The sequence below is a fragment of the Daphnia magna genome, linkage group LG7, assembly GCF_020631705.1.
Source record: "Daphnia magna isolate NIES linkage group LG7, ASM2063170v1.1, whole genome shotgun sequence".
Taxonomy (NCBI): Eukaryota; Metazoa; Arthropoda; class Branchiopoda; order Diplostraca; family Daphniidae; genus Daphnia; species Daphnia magna.
The window spans coordinates 692,447-711,654 of NC_059188.1; the positions used below are offsets into that span (position 1 = coordinate 692,447).

Consider the following 19,208-nt stretch of genomic DNA (forward strand, 5'->3'; position numbering starts at 1 on the left):
ACAATTTATTAATGAAGACGTGTATTCCTGGAAACAAAAATCACGTTTGGTAGGTAAATGAAAAGAAGACCACAAATGATGAAAAAAAAAAAAATAATAAAAATAGATAAAGGGAGTATAATACTACCACAAATAGACAATATTGAGGTTTTTCAAAACATTCCTGTAAAAAGCGTATGGCAAAAAAATTTTCTTTAAGAGATAAAAGAGATAGTTGTTCGTTCTTATTTCCGTGGGTGAAAGATTTATCAGAATATGTTCTAGATTAAACATGAGAAGTTTTTGTTTTTCAAATAATAAAAAAAAAATATATTCGTAATATTTTTTTTTTATAGGGCAACGAATATGTTGTTGCAACGTGTCCGCCAAAATGAATCATCGGTTTTTATTACCTTTTTTTTTTTTTACGCGTGAATGTTTACTTAAAAATGTGTTTGCTGTTTTTAAGAACTTTTGGTATTTTGGGCGTTGAGGATTTTACGGCCTGATTGTTGTCCGGATTGCTGTCTCTGGGGCTTTTTAACTCCCGACGATCCTGCAATGGCTGGAGTAGGGTCTTGTGGTACGGCAAAATTCTCTTTATTATCTTTGCTGGCGTTGGGGCTGGTGTCGATGGATCCTTCCACCGACAGGGTGCGGAGCAGACTCGGATTCGCGTGAGACTCACCGGTGCTAGAACGGAAGTTACTGGCGCCTGGCGGAATTAACATCGAAGATCGATGAGACGCCGATTTTTCCGTATTAGCCAAATCGTTCATGGACACAGAACGATGAACAGTCGTAGCTGCGGCAGCCGTTTTGCTGGCGTCTGCGGCAGTGTGGCGGCGACTGAGCTGCGAGAACTCTGAAGCGTCATCATCCTCGTCGTCAGTTTTGTACGGCCCGCGCTCTTCGTGGAACCTTTCGATGATTCTTTCGTGAGGCGAGGTCGAGGCCAAGAATCTCGGGAATCCAAATTCTCTTCGCTGAGGAGTTTGTCCTGGAAAACAATTCAATATCACAAAATTAAATATAAAAAAAAAATTCACTTTTAGAATGTCGATTAACGCATTTGAGAAACACATACCGGTAGGGACATCTTGACGCATATCTTCCACAATGAATTTGACGACATCGCTGTTGCGCTGACGAATTTCCGTGGAGAGCAGAGAGCTCCAATCGCTCATCGAAGACGCGTGGGCTTCCACATCGTCCCGTCGCTCGCGGACAGTCGTCACCATATCGGCCCGCTGCTCCTCCAGTAAAGCTTCCTGAGTCTGGGCGGCCACGTGAAGCGAATGAAGCGACTCGGTCGTAAGGTGGGCGTGGCTGAGCAAAGCGCCGTTCAAGTGATCAGAATGCTTGCGCAAATCTGCCTCCTGGGCGCTGTAAAGCTCCTGCCAAGCGGCCTGGGACGCGGTCACGTGACTGGAGACATCTCCTTCGATGACGGCGCAAGTTTTGTACGTTTCTTGCATCCGACCGACGCCCTTCTCCAACGAAACCGTAGCCGTTTGCAGCAAAGCTGAACGGGAATTTTCCAGCTGACTGCGAAGATCTTTGCCCTTGGCCACAAAATCGTTGGCCGTCGTCTCGACGACGTGGTAGAAGTTGCTGCGCTCTTGCTGCGCCTTTTGCACGGCGTTCGACACTTCGGCGCTCGTGTCGTTGACGCGAGTCTTGTAATTCTCGCGGGTCTGCTGGACAGAGTTGACCAGATTGATGAGCATCTGCATTTGCTTGTTGCTTTCAGCGTCAAATTCACTGAGCGATTGGCTGGACAGCGTCTGCTGCTCGCTGATTCGTCGCAGATGCGATTCTGTTTGTTGATCCCACTGCTGGGCAACTTGCCTCAACCGGTTCATTCCGTCTTTTTGATCAGTCAAGAGGACGTTAACCAAGTCCGCCTGTTGCTGCAGCTCTTCCGTCAGCGAACGCTGCAGCTGCTGGACGGCCTGTCCTTGCTCTTGCAGAGATTTCGACACCGACTGGAACTTGGGTAAGAAATTGTCAACGAGAAACTGATGCTGATTGGCGGCTTGGACGTTGACCTGAGTCCTAGTCGTCCCCAGAAACGACTTGGTGAACTCCTGAGTGCTGTGGGTGCTGTCCGTGGCCGCCTTGCGAAGACCTTCGGCAAACTGCGATTGCGACTTGACGAGCGAAGACATCAACTCGCTCAAGACGCTCAGATCACGGCTCTGCTTGGCCATAATAGTTCCATAACTACCGGCAACATCACCGAGGAATTTTGTGTGATCCTTGACGAAGTTCTCCAGGCTATCTTCCATCCGTGCCACGTTTTGCGCAAAACTCTGACGGAATTCTTGGTTGAGTCGTTCATTCTCCTTCTCAACGGACCTATACATCACCCATAAAAATGCGTGTTGACTATAGCGGGCCGGGATTTGGAAAAAGAAAAAAGGGGGGAGAAACGCTTACCGTTTACGATCCAGTTTCGAATGGAGTTTTCGTACGTGATCAGTGGAAACATCGGCTACTTTAAGCAACTCACGTGCTTGAGAGCCGAGTTGCTGTTCCGTGTGAGTTTGATGTAGGACAACGTGTCCCTTTTCGTCTCGTTGGCGTCGAGTCTGTTTCAATTTGGAACGAGTCATCGACAAATTGTGTTTGGTGCTGTTCAGCTCCTCCGCCGTGGCCTGAATGTACGAGTCGGTTCAAATTTAAATAAAAAATAGTCATTCACTAAAATGATAACAATCGAAAAAAGTAGAAGAAGAAAAGGAAAAAAAAATCCATACATGTAGGACAGTCTGTTGTTCGTCGTAGAGACCCTGAAGTTGCTGACAAGACTCTTCTTTGCGAGCCTGCTCCTCCTCCATGGCCTTGATCTGCTCCAGCTTTTCGACAATCTCCTTGCGCTGCAATTCAATCTCGCGAGTGATTTGCTCGTAGTTTTCCTGCGCCATGTAAACACCGTTCTTCTCGCGGGCTGCCAACAGATCTCGGCGAAGCCTCTCGATCTCCTCCGTATACTCCTACACAGGCACAAACAATTCGACACAGACACACACATACAAAAATTAATTATGATGAATTTAGCGACCGATCCACCTACACAGAAACAACCAATATGGTCAACAAGTTAGACACAGACTAGGGGCGGAATGTTGGTTAGTTAGTCTTATCGCCTCTCTTTTGTTTCTCCTCTTAAACAACCACTGCGTTTCCCATCATCCGTCGTCCCCTATACACCCAGCCGCAATCAGCGATTCAAAAGACCTTGGGCCTTCGGAATAATCATATCCATCTCTCTCTGTGTGTCTGCATGTCGTGGGCCGCGAAAGTGACAAGCGGTCAATAAAGTCAAATTTTATTCTAATTCTCCTCTCCCTGTTCGTCGGCCGGTTTTCCTCTTCCTTATTTTTTTTTTACGATCTCATAAAAAAAAAAAAAAGAAAAGCCGAAGAAGTGCGGTTAGTACTACTCTTTCAAACTCATCATTCTCTGTTCCTTCCATTCCACAGAATAATCATTTGTAGAGAGGGACCAATAATAAAAAAAAAAGAAAAAAGTAGGGCCGCTTGGAAATGATCTCTTCTCCATCATGTTACATATTACAAGGCAAAACCGAATGTTGTGGGGATCCCTTATTTGGCGCGATTCGTTCAAAAGCCCTTCCTTTGCTTCAAAAAGCTGCTTAGCTCGGTCAGAGGGGAAGAAAAACCGGCGTGAGCTCGTAAATCTCTAACGCTGCGTATAAGCCATAGAAGGGACCGATGGGGGGTCGCGCCCACACGATAGTAAGGTAGCTTCCTTAACCATATTTTCTTTTCCTGCTAGCTAAATAAGGCAGTGAAAAGAAACAAAAGCAAGACGGCTAATGCGTGACGAAACAAACCCAACAGGTGTGGAAAGTGAGCGACGGTTTCGACAAGAAACAAAACAAACCATTGACAAGAGTTCGTTTAGTGCGGATGACAAACCCTGCCGTTGGTCCAGCATTAAAAAAAAAACAATAATTAATTGGACAATAGAAATTAGGCACGCGCAACTTACTCGGTAAAACAGGGCAAACGTCCCGACAAGAACGCCGACCGTCAATAAGAGCAAGAGAAGCAGGGCGGGCAGCCATAGAGTGGCCGTTCCACTGCCGCCGCCGCAGCCCGGCAATCTCACTCTCCCCATCAACGCACGGACCGCCACACAAACACACAAGTTTCTTTTCTATTCTTCCTTTGATTCAGTTTCCTGTTGTATCTTTTTCTTTTCTCCTTCTCCTTCGTTTGTTTGGTCAAAAGCCGCTAATTCCAATAACAAATTCACCCTTCATTTCACACACAAACACACACGAGCGCGCGCGCGCGCGTGTTTAAGTCGACTGAATGATCAATTACACAAACACAACTCAAGTCTCAATGAAAAGGGAAAGAAAAAGAAGAAAAAAAAGAAAACAAAGTTGTTGCGTGTTGGAAAGGGCACCGCCGGGGAGCGAGAGAATCACATCCTTTCACGACGGTCGGGAGCACTGAAATGGACCCTGTCTGATGCTGATAGGGGGAGGTTATACCCGACATGCTGACTTTTCTCCTACGTAGGAGTTTTTCGGAGAGAAATAAAACAAAAAAACACGTCGAAGGAAAAACAAAACAAAAAAAAAATCCTGCCCGAGAAAGAGAAAAACAACAACAATCCGACCCCCGTCTCCAGCACACCCCACATATCCCGTTCCCGACGACAACTCACAAAATTAGACTGGGCGACTACACAAGAAGCACTGCTGTTAGTAGTACTAGTAGTAGTCCGACGAGATGGGCAACCGTCCAAAAAAAAACTTTTTTTTTCTTCTTCTTCTTTTCTTTCCTTCCCACCAATCAAATAAATACAGCGGCAGTCAAAATACCTTTAGGTTCATCTCCCCTCAACCCCCATTCATCTTTTTAGTAGTTAGTCAAACACCGATCGTTTAATCATCGCCTTTTAACAGAAGCAGGGGAGAAAAGAAAAAAAAAAGGGCCTCTTCATTTCCAATTCAATCGTCCATCCCCCCCCCCATTCTTTTTTGAAAAATGCGCCAAGATTGAAAGATCATCGGAAAAAAAAAAAAAGAAAGAAAAGCTCAGCACCTGGCTTTCGGACAATTTTCAATCCATCACGGGCTGGAAACGCTCCCAAATCAAAAGTCTTAACATTTATCCCTCCCTTCTTGCTCTCTAAGAGCTACAAGCGAAGAAAAACAAAACAGGGCTCGGGTGGGGAGGACCGCCCTAGGAGAAAGAAACTAAAAAAAAATACCCGTTAAATTTCTCCGATAATTCGAAATGCGATAGAATACGAAGAATAAAGCATCCAAATAGCTTATCACACACCCATTCAGAGAAAAGAAAGAAAGAAAAAAAACTAAACGTAAAGAGATAGATACATCTTAATTTAATCGCCTAGTCAAAAGCAGTGGATACCACACGACCCGACAGGCCTATTCAACCACAACGTCCTCACCACAAGCACAGACAACAAGACATAAAGGGTATTTATATCGTGGCTAATTTGCATTGTAACCTTGAGATGGGCGGAGGTCTCTTGCCTCTTACCTACGTGCCAGTAATCCTTCTAAACAACGGAGAAAAATCTTTTTTTAAACATTATAGTCCTACGCAGAAGAACCTTCGCTAAAATTGGCACAGACCGTTTTCCCAAGTAATGGGTCCATAACAGCCACAAATTAAAAAGAATCCTCCCAACCCGGACAGTTCAACTGTTCAGAGCCTAATGGGTGGGGTAGAGACGACCCCCCCCCCCCTTAAAGCAAGTGCCAACTAGACGGAATCCACCGTGGCCTCCCTGGCCTAAGAATACTCACCTTGTTTTTCTCTCTCTCTCGTCGTAGACGCACTCCACCTTTTACCCGCGGGCGGGACAGGCTATCGACTCAAACCCGAGTTTTCCTCCTCCTCCTCCTCCTCTCATAAACACCCCATCCTGACATCTAAAAAACGCAACGCTATGTTCTTCTCTAGAGACCCAAAAGGAATAACTTGGAAGGAATCTGTTAGGAAAAGAAATGACTCAGCTTTGATTGTGGGGTCTTTTCTCCTCCTCCCTTATCCCCCTTATTTTGGCTTTTAAGAGACTGGATTGGTAACTGCTCCAGACGGACGAACACACCGGCAATTTTTAAATACAAAAGGTTGCGTGCGTGTGTGTGTGTGGGGAATCTCAACTCATTAGTCAAAGACGGCCGAGTGGGATAGGTCGTTAGCACCGAAAGATATTTCAAGAGGTCTTTGAAGGCGGAGAAAATGACTGGATTCACTCAAATATGCAATGGTTACCTTGAGTAGCGCCTTTTTCGTAAGCTTCTGATTGACCTCGGGTCGGTTGGTGATGTTCTTGGCGCGATGGGCGTAGTCGAGGGTTGATAGTGTCTCCTCCAAGTTTGCGGCCGCTGGCGAAATAGTGGCGATGATGGACGTTTTAGTCCGACCTCCCAGAGAGTCTTGCAGCAAACGTGTCAGTTTGGATTCTCTAAACGATTTCAAAAGCATTTTTGTTTAATCGTACTAATGCGTTGAATGATGAACTTAACAGGGAGGGGTGTGGTCGATTCATTTTACTATACCTGTATGGAATGTGAGGCGCACGCTCGACGAGCGACGTGATAACACGACCTAATGTCAGCAACGATTGATTGATATTACCGGCCTCGCGAGCTCGGCGTTCGACGGCTCCTGACCGACCAATATTTTCACTCCCGGCCAAGTCGACCAAGTTCAGCTTGCCAATCTTCATCAACTCCTCGCCGTCATCTGTGTTCTCCTTGATGTGGACAGTGATGGAAAAGATGGTATGGGAACGGCTGGAATGAGCATTCATTAACGTGGCAGCTGTCTGGCGCTTAAGTGAGCCTTTTGCTAAAATGCTGTACACCTACAAACACAATACAATAAGGAATAAATTAAATAAGTACAAAACTTTGGGTTTCACTTTAAAATATTAGAATAAGACTCACCTCATTCTTGTTGTGAACGGTGACTTCCTCCATTCCTTGAATAATGACAGAACCTTTCTTTGTTGTATCATCATACAAACTAAGCAGAAAATTTTAGTATTTTCATGTGTGAGCGTTCTATGTAATCACCTAAAACTTACCGTAGTTTTGTTGTGTCATCAGTTCCAGAGAGCAAATCGTATATATCCTCATTGTAAATTTCAATAAACGAAACACGGACAGTGCATTCCACCTCTTGAATTCTCAATTCATCAAAAAGATGCGACAAAGTTCTTGGGATAATTCCAGAAAATGGGTCCTTAAAAGAAAATGTATAATGAATGCCAGCACAGCAACACTTTAGAAATAACAAAAAAAAAACTTACATTTTCCCAAGAAGTTGCCAAATCATCATGTCTTTCACCTTCCATGGTGAAAGTTTTACCTGTGCCTGTCTGTCCATAGGCAAAGACAGTGCAGTTGTAACCTGCCAATACTTCGTCCACCAGTGGGGCTGCAACGACTTTGTAGACATCTACTTGCTTTGAATTGGTCCCAAAGACCCGATCAAAAGCAAATGATTTAGTCAAAGAACTTTTTTCCACCACCTGGACCTCCTTATTGTTGCCTGCTGGGGTCTCAACCACAATGGGCGAACGGGCTGCTTTTTCTTGCGAACTAACAGGCCTGTACAAAATTTACAGAAATCGTTACAACAGAATGCACAGCAGTTTAAATAAAAATACGCCCTCACCGAATTCGGACGAAAACTTGGATATTTTGGTTCTTGTCTCTCATTTCTCTGCGTTTAATATCGCTCATAATCTGAGTACTACCATTGGTTTGATTAAAACTGAACAAAGACTGTGGCGCACTTTATGCAACGGTCATCTAATCGAAGTGACTGGGGTAAAATCAGGGAGCAGTAGGCGGACACACCACGAAGCCAGTTAGATTTGAAATGTTTGAATATGAATTATACATTGCCCTGTTGTCAGATCGTGCCTTTAGAAAAACGTTACAATTTTTTAAAATTCAAACTTTAAAGTTTCAAACTGAGAAATTTTGTACTACTCTCACTTGAAAATAAAAAATAAAATTGAAGTGTTTCAAATATATCATATTTTTACATTTTATTATCAAATGCGATGTTGCTTTTCAGTCAGAAATTCAGATGTTGATTCTTTTCTCGAAGAACACGAAAACATGGCCGCTTCTGCTAGAATTTTGTCGCCTATTTTAGGTAATTTATTTAGTTTACAATACCTGTTCATTTAATTATTGTGAAAACGTAAGTAACGTTTATTTATTTTTTTTACTGAATTTGTTTGTCATTTATAGCCTCTGTCCGGCCGCAAAATGTCGGTGTCAGGTGGTGCTATTCCTCAACTAGAAATCACTTGAAACTGACCAAATCAACCAAGGTCCTCTGCCAGGGATTTACCGGAAAGCAGGGAACTTTCCACAGCAAGCAGGCCATTGACTATGGTACAAATTTAGTAGGAGGTGTCTCACCGGGTAAAGGAGGAAAGATACATCTTGGTGTACCTGTTTTCAACACGGTTCTTGAGGTAAATCCTTAGAAAAATCCGTCTTATTTCTGATTAAGTAACTAATGAAATATGAGAAGGCTAAAGAAGTAGTGCAACCAGATGCCACAGTCATCTATGTGCCACCTCCTGGAGCAGCCAATGCAATCATGGAGGCAATGGATGCTGAAATTCCTCTCATTGTCTGTATCACTGAGGGAATCCCACAGCAAGACATGGTTAAAGTCAAGCATCGCCTTGTTAGGCAGAGCAAATCACGCTTGATTGGCCCAAACTGCCCTGGAATCATTGCTCCTGGCAAGGTAATCTGCCCTTGTCTTTATAATCATCGGGAAACTTAATTGATGCTTGGTTTTACTTAAGTAGTGCAAAATTGGTATTATGCCTGGTCATATTCATCAACAAGGATGTGTCGGCATTGTTTCACGCTCAGGCACTTTGACTTATGAAGCCGTCCATCAAACTACTCAGGTAATTAAAACTGCCCAACAAACCTAACAGTTCTTCCACAACTAAATTGACTGGCTTCATCCCAAAGGTCGGTCTAGGTCAAACGCTCTGTGTAGGCATTGGCGGTGATCCATTCAATGGTACCAATTTCATTGACTGTTTGGAAGTCTTCCTCAATGATCCAGAAACCAAAGGCATCATTCTTATCGGTGAGATCGGTGGTGGAGCTGAAGAACGAGCTGCTGAGTATTTGACGCAGTATAATACGGTAAAAGGAACTTGCGACAGGTGAAGATACAGATTTTTACTCAACTATATTCGTCTTCGCAGGGTGATAAGCGGAAACCTGTTGTATCATTCATTGCCGGCCTGACAGCTCCTCCAGGCCGACGTATGGGTCACGCTGGTGCAATCATTTCGGGTGGCAAAGGTGGCGCTCAAGACAAGATTATGGCACTTGAAAAGGTAAAGAGCAATTTGTAAATGTTTGATTTAGTTCTAATCGGAATTATATTTGTGGCTAACAGGCTGGTGTAGTGGTCACACGGAGTCCAGCACAATTGGGTACGACGTTGATGAAAGAAATGGTTGGCAAAGTTTGAAAACACTTGAGGCAACAATAGGTGGTTTGAACATTATATAAAAGTTAGCAATCTTTGTAAACTAATAAAGATTAGAACATACAGTTTCCCGTGGTTTGTACAATGATTGAAAAATTTTCTATTCCTGATGAGATGAGAAAGAAATACAAAAGGGATTTGAAAGATCAAAACATTTGGTTTATTTGCTTCCAAACCTTTACATGTAATTTTATGAGTAAATTAAAAAAAAATGGGAGAAACATTCCGTTAATTTTTTTGCAAATAACACCGGAAAAGAGAAATGTGAGAAAAACAAAAAATAGAGTGGTGGTGTAAGGGAAGAGGTCATAACAAGAGTGAGGGGTGGGTTTAGGTATATAACCAAAATTTTCGGTTATTTGTATGTCTTCTTAAAACACTCAACACTTGACACACTATCTCATCTCCTTTCTCTCCCAGTTTCTGGATTTTCTACTATCCAGTGTTAACGATTTGATTTTCCCAGGGTCAACTGGACTCACCCAAGAAAAGATAAAGGATGTCTCTTTTAATCTTTGAAACGTCCACCATCGCCTTCGGAGACGAAACGTTTACGCCCCCTAGCAGCATTGCACTTTTGCAACATAGCTTCGTCAATTAGTCCAGCGATTTTACACTTGCCTCCCAACCGTTCCAGGTACATTGCCGCATTAGGTACATCTAGGCAAATATCATCCAGGTCATCCAAAACACGATAAATTCCCTAGTTAAAAAAAAAAAAAAAAAGGGTTCTGGTCAATGTTCGTATTAATGATAAAATTACTCTTGATTACGTTTTTCATTTGATCCGGAGTGACGATAGTACTACTGTAAAATGACTTGAGCAGTTTAACAACGGAATTCTCCGTCTCCTCGTTGTTAGCTTCTAGTGCCATCACGAACGATTCGTAGACCAGCTCATGATGGAAGTGTGGCACTTCTAATTCCTGAAGGCAGCGAGCCGCTTCTTTAGTATCGTCGGAAATTAGATACTCTTGCAATAAAAGGCCCATCGAGCGAACCAATGATGTCACTGGACGCAATCCTCCGCCGACACCCCAGACATTATCTAGACGGGTCATTCCATGCTTCATCGATAGCAAAACGTCCGCTCTTGCCAGAGCTTGCCTGTGATAAAGCCGAATAGAAGTTAGTACGCAATGGTAAACAAGTTTAAATAAAAAATTACTTGGCCAAATCGCATTCGACTTTGCCTTGATAATTCTGTAAGAAACGAGGCGCCAACGTATCATCAGCAACGGAGCGGGCAATATAATTGCCCAGGATGATGGGAGCATCTGGAGTGTCTAGAACGAGATCGGGCAAATTGCGGAGCAATTGATCCAGCGCTTTTTCCATTTCTCGTTCTGTCAAATAATGCTGATAGAGATCAGAGAGCAGGACGGAAGTCATTTCACGATTGGACGGCTTGTGATCCATAGCCAGTTCGATGGCAACAACAGCAATGAGGTAGCGATTTTCACCGAAATTGTAGTCTTCAAGCGCCAGAGCCACCTATCGGAAACATTACAAATTACATATAAGAAACACACACACGTTGCTATCAGCTGAGCAAGCGCGACTAGCAAAACGACAAACAACCTCCTTCGTGTCACCGTGACTGTAGTATTCTAGAATAATGGGCTCCAAGTGCTTATTAATCTCGGAGTGTGTCAGTTGAGGAACGATAGTTTCGATTCTCACGTCGCCATTATCCAATGAATCGGAATCATAATTCGGATCCTTCTCATCCATCACCTCCGGAGCATCTAGCTCGATACCTGGTTTACCCCAAACGCCCTTGCCCCCAGCACCGCCTAAAGATGAAAAAGGAAATGGTTTAAAAACCCCGTGAATTTTTTTCTTTTCACAATCTTAAAGCTCGACGTAATTTCTACTTCCAGCCCCCCCCCCTTTCAGCCAAGGTCAAAGTCAAGGGCACAACTTTCTTTAGCAGCCACGAGACCATGCTTTTCCCCCCATTTTTTCGACAGTTCCACCATTTTTTCTGTAAATAAAACGATACGAAACGAAAACCGAGATGATATGATAAGTTTTAGACCCAAACCCAAAAGGTTAGTAACACACAAATGAAACGGACACAAATAAAAGAGACGTTTCTTTTTGTTTTCAAAAATGAAGATTCGAACACTGGCAAAGAAGTAAACAGGGATTACGTAATAATGATTTCTAATACCTTTCTTCGGGAGACCTCTACCATAGCCATTTCTGGGTCGTCGAAGATTTTTGACCGTTCGGACACCATTGACAAGTGACGACCCTTCCCCTCCACTGTTTTGGCCATTCGGGCTGCTACTGCCTTCCTTATTGAGATGCTTTGTCAGGTACTTTGATGGCCTTTTAGCCCGTCGTGTAAGCCTTTCGTCAACAGAAGCCGATGCTGGCATAACCGACGAGGCTACCTGCGTGCTGTTGCCATTTGTTTCAGCTCCTTCCCCTTTTTCAACAGGAGCTTCGACATCATCGATTGGTGCGCCAACTACTTCGGAATAAAGATCCATTTCGTCTGATAATGGCAACAAATTAGGATTTGAGCGCGTGGATTGTTTCAGATACGAGCGTGTAAAAGCTGCGTGAGATCAGTTCTTTACTTCTTCTCTATAGTCGAATTTACTGTAGAAACGTTCTTGCTTATGTGACGCACGGCACGAACGACGTCACCACGTTGTCGAATCAAAACACGAATGAGATACCAAACAAATAGGATTATTTCCTTCGCTCGAAAGCGGAGAAAAACTATCTTAAAAAATGGAAATCAAGTCAAAGTTTAAATGTTTTTTGCAACACCCAATGCTTGACAACGTTTTTAACTCTGTAAATTGTAATATGTCTTTGGAAAATTCTTGGGAAAGAGGAACGATACAAAGGAAGAATCTTCTAGAGACGGTAGGAAAACTCGAACTGCGTAGAAAACACGGCGTGTGTTCATAAGTGGAGGGGAGCGGGTAGGGAAGGGAACACAAAGACACATCGTGGCGAAGAGCTCTCTAGCGGCCTTTTCTTAAACTCTTTCACAAAAAGAGAACGGAGAAAGTTGGAAACTTGGTTTATTATTTTTGTTTTTTCAATTCACGTGTTTTATTGATCCGACATTTTGAACTTGATATAGATTTTCTGATTTAAAATATACATTCTTCGTATGGAACATGGATTTAATAAAAACTATTTATCACGCTCATTCTTAAAAATCCTTACTTACAAAATGTATACACAAGTGGGCTACAATGATTTGTTCAAGCATCTTCAATTACTTCGACAGTGACGTCCTCGTCGTCTTCGAAAGACGTCACGAAAATCGTTCCGTCTTTACCCACGACGGACTCGCTGAACGAAAACTGTGCCGGTTCTAAACGTAACTTTAGTTCAACGGGTACCTCAAAAATGGTTTGATTCTCTGACAGCTTCTCCTGCAACTCAAAAATAAAAAGCAAAACCCGTTCTAGCATACCTATTTTAAAAATAAATCCCAACCGAATAAATTATCCTATACCTCCCAAATGTCGTCGTCGTTCTGAACTTTGGTTGAGTTCTTGATCGGGTTCATCGTCCTGGCCTGATTTCTAGCTTTCGCTCGTTCTTCCTGCCGACTCAGAACAGGCTCCATCGGCTTTTGTTGATGAACGTGAGGTGGTGGTGGTGGTGATTGTTGGGGATGTTTACGTTGAGACTGCTGACTCTGCTGGACCTGTTCAGGTTTATGTGGATGTTGATGTTGATGTTGATGTGGATGTTGGTGATGCTGTTGATGATGTCGGATATCATTTTGAATTGGCATCGTCGGATTGTCTACATGTTCCATCACCCAAGATTTTCGCGGTGCCTGTTCTCCTTGATGAGAAATTTCCTGGTAATGAAAAAAAAAAAATACATTTTGATTTTGCCAAATACGAAAGAGAGTGGAAATGTTATCTCACAGTTACAGGTTGATGACTGACGTGCTGTTGGACATGATGTTGATGTGGATTAACTTGTTGCTGCTGGCCATAGTGGGGTTGTTGATATTGCTGCGGATAGCCGTATTGAGGATTAGCGTACGGTTGTTGGTATTGTTGTTGCTGCTGGTAATTGCGATGACCATCCAAAGGAGCAGGAGGAACGTGCTGATAGTATTGTTGTTGCTGCTGAGGTGAAAGCTGTTGCCATCCAGTTGGTGGTTGCTGCTGCGCATAATATTGTTGCTGACTGCCGGGGGGGATTAAAGGTGCTGGTGGAGGTGGTAACGGATGGTAAACTGACTCTTGTGGAGGTGGTGGTGGTAAAGGTGGTTGATTTTGGTGTTGCTGTTGGGTCATCGATGACATAAGAACCTGATCTGTTTGAGCATCTGAATCGATGCTAGCCGATGGCGACTGACGTAACTTCCACCATCCTAAGATTACTAAACTAGTAATCAACAACAATAGGAAAACGAGTAGCCAACCACATTTTCTAGAATGATTTTTCGGCTTGCTACTGCTGCTGCTGCTGCTCACGTAGTTATTATTCACACCAATAATTCTGATTCGAATCGACAGGCAGAATAACGGGCGATGTGTTGAAAATCTGTTTTGACGATACTTGCATCAAATCAGTGCCCGTCGGGCGACTACCCAGTGAGAAAGAACGTGGTCTTGGTACGGGACAGCCAAATTCATGCTGCCATGGCTGCATCAGTAAAGGCCTCGATTCTGGTATAGCCTTTACGTTAACATTTAAACGTATTCATATCACAACTTCAGAAAGGCACGTGCTGTTGAGAAAATATGTTTTACCTGGTAATGGTGGTGATTCCACTGCTGGATACGTCATCCCGATTCTGTTTGCGAACTGACGAGGTAAAACAATGTAAACTTTAATTAAAATGAAAACATGTGACTAAGGCAGACTTCGTCCTCAGAATGCTGATCACAAATGAGAAGTGTGATCAAAGAAATCACATTGACAGATGTGTGCTAATCGAGCACCTCGGGCGATTATGACCTACCCCTTTTAGCCCTTCGGTGCTACATTGTAAATGGAAGCACAATTGGAATGTTTTGCAAAGCCAAAGTAATAAAGTTTGATTAATTCTATACAAAACATTTGAATAAAAAGAGTTAATTGTTTTACTTTTGACGGGAGTGTTGGAGTTTTAAATCGAAGGAGAAAAAACCAATACCTGCTGTAATCCGAGCCGGCAATGCAGCATTCAGTGCCAATTTCAAAGGGAACATTCTGGAGACAAAGGAAAACCAGAAAGCATCTTGTGATGGAAGTTAATTCTTCCTTTTTTTCATGGCGTCACACGTAAGCATAATAAGATTCTTTAAAAAGTTCCTTCATAGCTTCAAAAATAATATTAATAACAATCCTTTTCTTTTCAACAAGTTTTATATAAACGCCTACAGGTTCCCTCCATACTGTTTCAGATCTTAGGTGATAAAGAAAGCGACCAAGAACAATTTCCGTTCAGATAGCTATTAACGACCGCCTTGGGGATATTAAAAGTGGGTTTCCGGCATCAAACGAATACACGTTCTCACTGGACAATGATTACTTCCAGTATTCTTAAAGGCTGCATACTGTACAAGTTAATGTAGACTGAAAGCCGTTTAATATGGTAGAGCGTCGACATATCCTACTGTACAATAGAAAAAGGCACACGGACGAAGATAAGAGGAATCGGCATGGAGAGCAGGGGAAATGGTAATAGGACAAAAGCAAGTTATTATATTAGTGAGCCCTGGAAAAAGGTAGACAGGTAAAACAAGTAATAATTCCTAAGCCATGCACGTTCACTTCAGGGGAGGGGACAAAATAAAGGGAAACATATTTTTAATAGACAAAAAAGAACTTTTTTTTTGTTTTTTTTTCTTTAAATATAATAAACACAAAGAAAAAAAAAATCCAGTTCAACTTTGAAACCTTGATTGTATGACTCTCGATCGTCCAAGTGTCACGGACCCAAAAACGCGATAACTCATTTTTGTTTCACGAATCGCAAAGTAAACTTTCCTCGTGGATCGACCCGAAATGCAAAAGACAAGAGCAAAACTGTGTTAGTACGATAACTAGGTCATTATTTATTGCATGTGTCGTTTGTTGTGAGGGTTTCGATAGAGCAGAGCCCCTCTTTCCCACGAAACTAGGAATCAAAAAGTCACACCCTTTAGAATTGTTATTATTTCATCTGTAAATTATAGTGAATAGAAGGAGAGGGTGATGAATGGTTGAGCTGAAAGTTTTCTTTTTAAATTAAATCTTAAAAAAAAACATGAAAAAATAGATAGAGAAAAAAAAAATGGCTTTTTAAATGGGGTCGGCAAAAACTGTCATTGACACAACACAGTTCTACGCATCTCGGGATAAAAGGGGAAGATGAATAAACGAATCTGAAGCTTTGATAACTTATGAGCCGTCGGCAGAGACGGAAGAAACACTAGAGCTCGTGCTCCGCTGAGAGCTATGCCTGCGAGAATGATGTGAGGATTCCGTATCAGGTGTCAGCTCGTGCGAAGACAATGGTGGTATCGCTTGAGCCAGATAATGACCGTAGAATTTTTCTTGATCTTCCAATTGCAAAGCAAAATCGTCTTCCAATTTCTGCTTGCGAGGTTTCAACTTGGCCCTCCATTCACGCAGCTCTGACTGGTACTCGTCATCTTGTGATTTGAGTTTCATCGTTTCGTGTTCCATCAGCATTTTGCGTTTCTCGTTTTGAAGTTGTTCCAGCTCTGTAATACTCACAAAGATTACGGACAAGTAAATTTAAAAGAATAAACAAAGACTTGCCTTTGACGGCTGAATCAGCTGCGGCTCGATGTTCTTCCAATTGCCGACGATGTTTCAATTCGCAGCGTTGCTCCTCAGCTTTGTAGCGTTTCTTCTCTTGTTCCTGGAATTTGCGCAACTTGTCGCGCTCGTTGTCCGGAGTTTCAGGGAAGTTTAAGGCACCAGCCAGGCTAGCCAATCCGCTAGGTAAACTAGCGGTATTGACTGATATGCGCATCGATTCTCTAAACATCATTTCACGGGCTTTCATTTCTACTCGGATCCGCTTGGGTAGAGCCCGTCGCTCAATCGCCTGTCTCTTCAACAGATCCTCCTGGAACACCAAAATAAAAAGTTTGAATTACACACGCACAGACACAGAAAAAAAAAAAAAGAAAGAAATGTTATTTGATATAATAAGAGACAGAACCTCTTTGCGGGTTTGGAATCGGCGGATTTGTTCCAGTTCTTTCTCGTGGCGGACAAGCATTTGGTGTCGCTGGAGGAAAAAGATTTCTTTTAGTTGTCTTCTGGCTAGTTGATGACGTTCGTGCAACTGCCTTTCCTCCAATTCCCACACAGCTGACTCGCGGGAACGGAGCAGCTGCTGTTTTTGCTGCAAGAACTGCCGTTCCAGTAGAGCGATTTTCTCGCGGTGGCCGTCACTCAGCCGACGTAACGACGTTTCGTGGCTTTGATTTAAACTGTCGAGAAAACACCGTTCCCTGTCCGACTGTTCCACCTCCTGCTGCTGGCGCTTAATACGGAAGGCCGTCTTGCGCTGGTCTTTCGGCAATAGATCCGACTCTTGCTTCAATAGCCTGACTTCTTGTTTCAATCCTTCGCGAAATAGTTTTAATTCGCGTTCCTGCTCGCAGCGGATTTTTTTAGAGGCGATGCGAAGATCCGAATCTTGCTGTTGTTCGGCACGTTCCACTTGCTGTTTCTGTGACCGGGTCATCGTCTCCAACTCCGTGTCGTATCCTCGCAATAAGCTGGTCGTTTCCTGATCGAAGCGTCGCTCTTGTTGATCACGGGCCACTTGAGCTTTGATGGTCAAGTCTTGAAATTGCTTCTGTTCGGCCTTTTGAAGCATCTTCAATTCACGCAATTCCTGCTTTCGCAGTAGGTGCTCATCGTAGATCCTGCCGTCATTTTCGTCGGCGTAAAACACCTGGATATCAATCCATTGCAGAATTAGTGATCAATATAAACAGCTGAGGATAAGATTACTACCTTAGCCATCTGAGAGCGTTTGGGTTAATCGAAGTTAGAGAGAGAGAGAGAGCGTCCAATTATAAGCAAGGTATCATGTTATGTTTAAGCAAAGGATAGCAGGACGAAAGCGTGTGTGATGGTGCAAGGAATCATAGATAATAATAATAATAAATGAAGAAAAATTACCTTGCTGGTGGTCGTCGTAACAACGACACCGTCAACTTCGAAACGACGGGTTCGTTTGCGGGTCTTTTTCTTTAGATTACTCAATTCAATTTCTTCTTTAGTTCGAGGTGTGCGCCGGGCTGGTAACTGCTCGGATTCCAATGGTTCTATTTCGGAATTGACCGTCGTCCCGTTACTGACTGTGCTCAAGCTACGCCCTGAGGCCGGCTTACTGCGTAGTACCACTTCGTTGTCTTCTACATCAATGACAGAGTCACTTTTGCGGCTACTGCGACTTCCCGTCGTGCCCGTTCTGTTTCCAAATGCGAGACAGTTACGATTATTTTTGAATCGATATTTTTTTTAAATAAACATACCCAGATGTGCTTTCAATATCGGAACGATCCAGGGTCCGTTCAAGGAAGACGGAATCAGGCGTGCTAGGAATACTAGTACCTCCCGTGCCTGTACCAGAATCTCCAGTCGGGTCGGCTTTCTCTTTCCGATTCGGACTCATGATCGGTTCCACGTTTTCTTCTTCATCTACTTCCGCTTCCTTCTTGACTGGGACTTCTTTTTCAATTGGTGGACTCGGTGATCGGGATCGTTCTTTGGCCGGCAATGGAGGAACTATCTCTGAAGAAGGGACAACATCAGACGGGACAAAAGAGTCGTCGTCTGTTGCTTCTTGTGTGATGCCTGAAATGTCGTAAAAAAGTTGAACTAACCAATTATATAATTGAATGAATTGCAATTTCACCTTCGACAATAATGGAAGTGTGAATTACGGACGAATCTCGACTTTCCGACAAACTGCTTCTTTCGCTGCCCGAACTGGAACGAGAAAGGCTGGATACCTGAGACAAATTACAACTGACATCGCTACGTGATTCCAAAACGGCATTGTTATTTTGTCGGCCGTCTTGTTCGTCCGTTGCTTCGTTGCTTTGCTGTTGTTGTTCCGGTTCGTCCGGCTTCACTTTTTGGGGGGTTTCGTTGTCTTCATTCTTCGACTCAGTTTCGAGTCCTACACCGTTCGACACGACGCTGGAAGTGTTGAGGATGAGCACCTCAGACTCGTCGAGTTTCTGGCCAATTATTTGACTTTCCTCGTCCGTTTCTTGTTTGTCTTCCGTAACGTTAACGACACTTACGACACTTACGAAACGTTCAACAGGTGGTGGCTGGGTTTCAAACGGTAGTGAATCATCCGTCGACGATTCACAGCCATCAAAATTGATGCTCAATTGTTCAGTTTGTCGTAACGTCGCTGTCGGTTTGGCGTCAGGGCTGACCTGAACGGCTGGACTAGTTACTGTAACCGTAACGCTGGGAGGAGGCGTAGAGGGTTTCGGGGTGACACTATCATTGTTTGAAGACGTAGGCTCAGGTATTGGTGGTGTAGGCTCAGACACTGGTGTGGAAGGCCCTTTGGTTGGGCTTGTTACTGGCGGTGGTACGGGTTCCGGCGACTGGAAGACTGGCGGTGGTGGTGCTGGGCCTTTTAAATGCTTTTTAGGAGGCCCATCAGGAGTGACCACTGATGTT

The 19,208-nt window shown here is 43.4% G+C and overlaps 5 protein-coding genes across 7 annotated transcripts in view; 1 reads left to right on the forward strand and 4 right to left on the reverse strand.

Moving 5' to 3' along the window:
- Nucleotides 1-393: 393 nt before the first annotated feature.
- On the reverse strand, nucleotides 394-7,889 carry LOC116927036 (kinesin-like protein Klp61F). Its single transcript, XM_032933971.2, has 10 exons — nucleotides 7,683-7,889; nucleotides 7,315-7,615; nucleotides 7,090-7,247; nucleotides 6,950-7,028; nucleotides 6,560-6,867; nucleotides 6,273-6,465; nucleotides 2,742-2,978; nucleotides 2,422-2,639; nucleotides 1,067-2,340; nucleotides 394-979 (listed from the first exon to the last, which is right to left on the reverse strand). Exons 1-10 carry the CDS (start codon nucleotides 7,748-7,750, stop codon nucleotides 444-446), a joined length of 3,372 nt encoding a protein of 1,123 aa, XP_032789862.2. The 5' UTR covers nucleotides 7,751-7,889; the 3' UTR covers nucleotides 394-443.
- A 127-nt stretch (nucleotides 7,890-8,016) lies between these two features.
- On the forward strand, nucleotides 8,017-9,700 carry LOC116927130 (succinate--CoA ligase [ADP/GDP-forming] subunit alpha, mitochondrial). Its single transcript, XM_032934119.2, has 7 exons — nucleotides 8,017-8,171; nucleotides 8,270-8,499; nucleotides 8,559-8,780; nucleotides 8,845-8,949; nucleotides 9,017-9,196; nucleotides 9,259-9,393; nucleotides 9,456-9,700. Exons 1-7 carry the CDS (start codon nucleotides 8,072-8,074, stop codon nucleotides 9,528-9,530), a joined length of 1,047 nt encoding a protein of 348 aa, XP_032790010.2. The 5' UTR covers nucleotides 8,017-8,071; the 3' UTR covers nucleotides 9,531-9,700.
- On the reverse strand, nucleotides 9,686-12,454 carry LOC116927078 (programmed cell death protein 4). Of its 2 annotated transcripts, XM_032934059.2 has the most exons (6): nucleotides 12,140-12,454; nucleotides 11,725-12,054; nucleotides 11,130-11,344; nucleotides 10,717-11,042; nucleotides 10,322-10,655; nucleotides 9,686-10,251 (listed from the first exon to the last, which is right to left on the reverse strand). In XM_032934059.2, the coding sequence occupies exons 2-6, from the start codon at nucleotides 12,047-12,049 to the stop codon at nucleotides 10,057-10,059; spliced, it is 1,395 nt and encodes a 464-aa protein (XP_032789950.1). In that variant the 5' UTR covers nucleotides 12,050-12,054; nucleotides 12,140-12,454; the 3' UTR covers nucleotides 9,686-10,056. The 2 variants fall into 2 exon arrangements, with proteins under 2 accessions (XP_032789950.1, XP_032789949.1); XM_032934058.2 differs by having other exon boundaries at nucleotides 11,725-12,454.
- A 125-nt stretch (nucleotides 12,455-12,579) lies between these two features.
- LOC116927083 (G-box-binding factor) lies at nucleotides 12,580-15,141 on the reverse strand. Its single transcript, XM_045176027.1, has 6 exons — nucleotides 15,064-15,141; nucleotides 14,300-14,323; nucleotides 14,038-14,225; nucleotides 13,469-14,006; nucleotides 13,039-13,392; nucleotides 12,580-12,955 (listed from the first exon to the last, which is right to left on the reverse strand). The coding sequence occupies exons 1-6, from the start codon at nucleotides 15,139-15,141 to the stop codon at nucleotides 12,782-12,784; spliced, it is 1,356 nt and encodes a 451-aa protein (XP_045031962.1). The 3' UTR covers nucleotides 12,580-12,781.
- Nucleotides 15,104-19,208, reverse strand: part of LOC116927031 (serine/threonine-protein kinase 10) — a 5,677-nt gene continuing 1,572 nt past the window's right edge. For both annotated transcript variants that reach the window (XM_032933961.2, XM_045175954.1), the window contains 6 exons: nucleotides 18,421-19,208; nucleotides 18,038-18,359; nucleotides 17,682-17,973; nucleotides 16,708-17,451; nucleotides 16,299-16,611; nucleotides 15,104-16,240 (listed from right to left, as the gene is read on the reverse strand). The exon at nucleotides 18,421-19,208 is cut by the window's right edge and continues 367 nt beyond it. In XM_032933961.2, coding sequence (XP_032789852.2) covers nucleotides 15,915-16,240; nucleotides 16,299-16,611; nucleotides 16,708-17,451; nucleotides 17,682-17,973; nucleotides 18,038-18,359; nucleotides 18,421-19,208 — 2,785 coding nt within the window. In that variant the 3' untranslated portion in view covers nucleotides 15,104-15,914. The remainder of the gene's footprint in view (nucleotides 16,241-16,298; nucleotides 16,612-16,707; nucleotides 17,452-17,681; nucleotides 17,974-18,037; nucleotides 18,360-18,420) is intronic.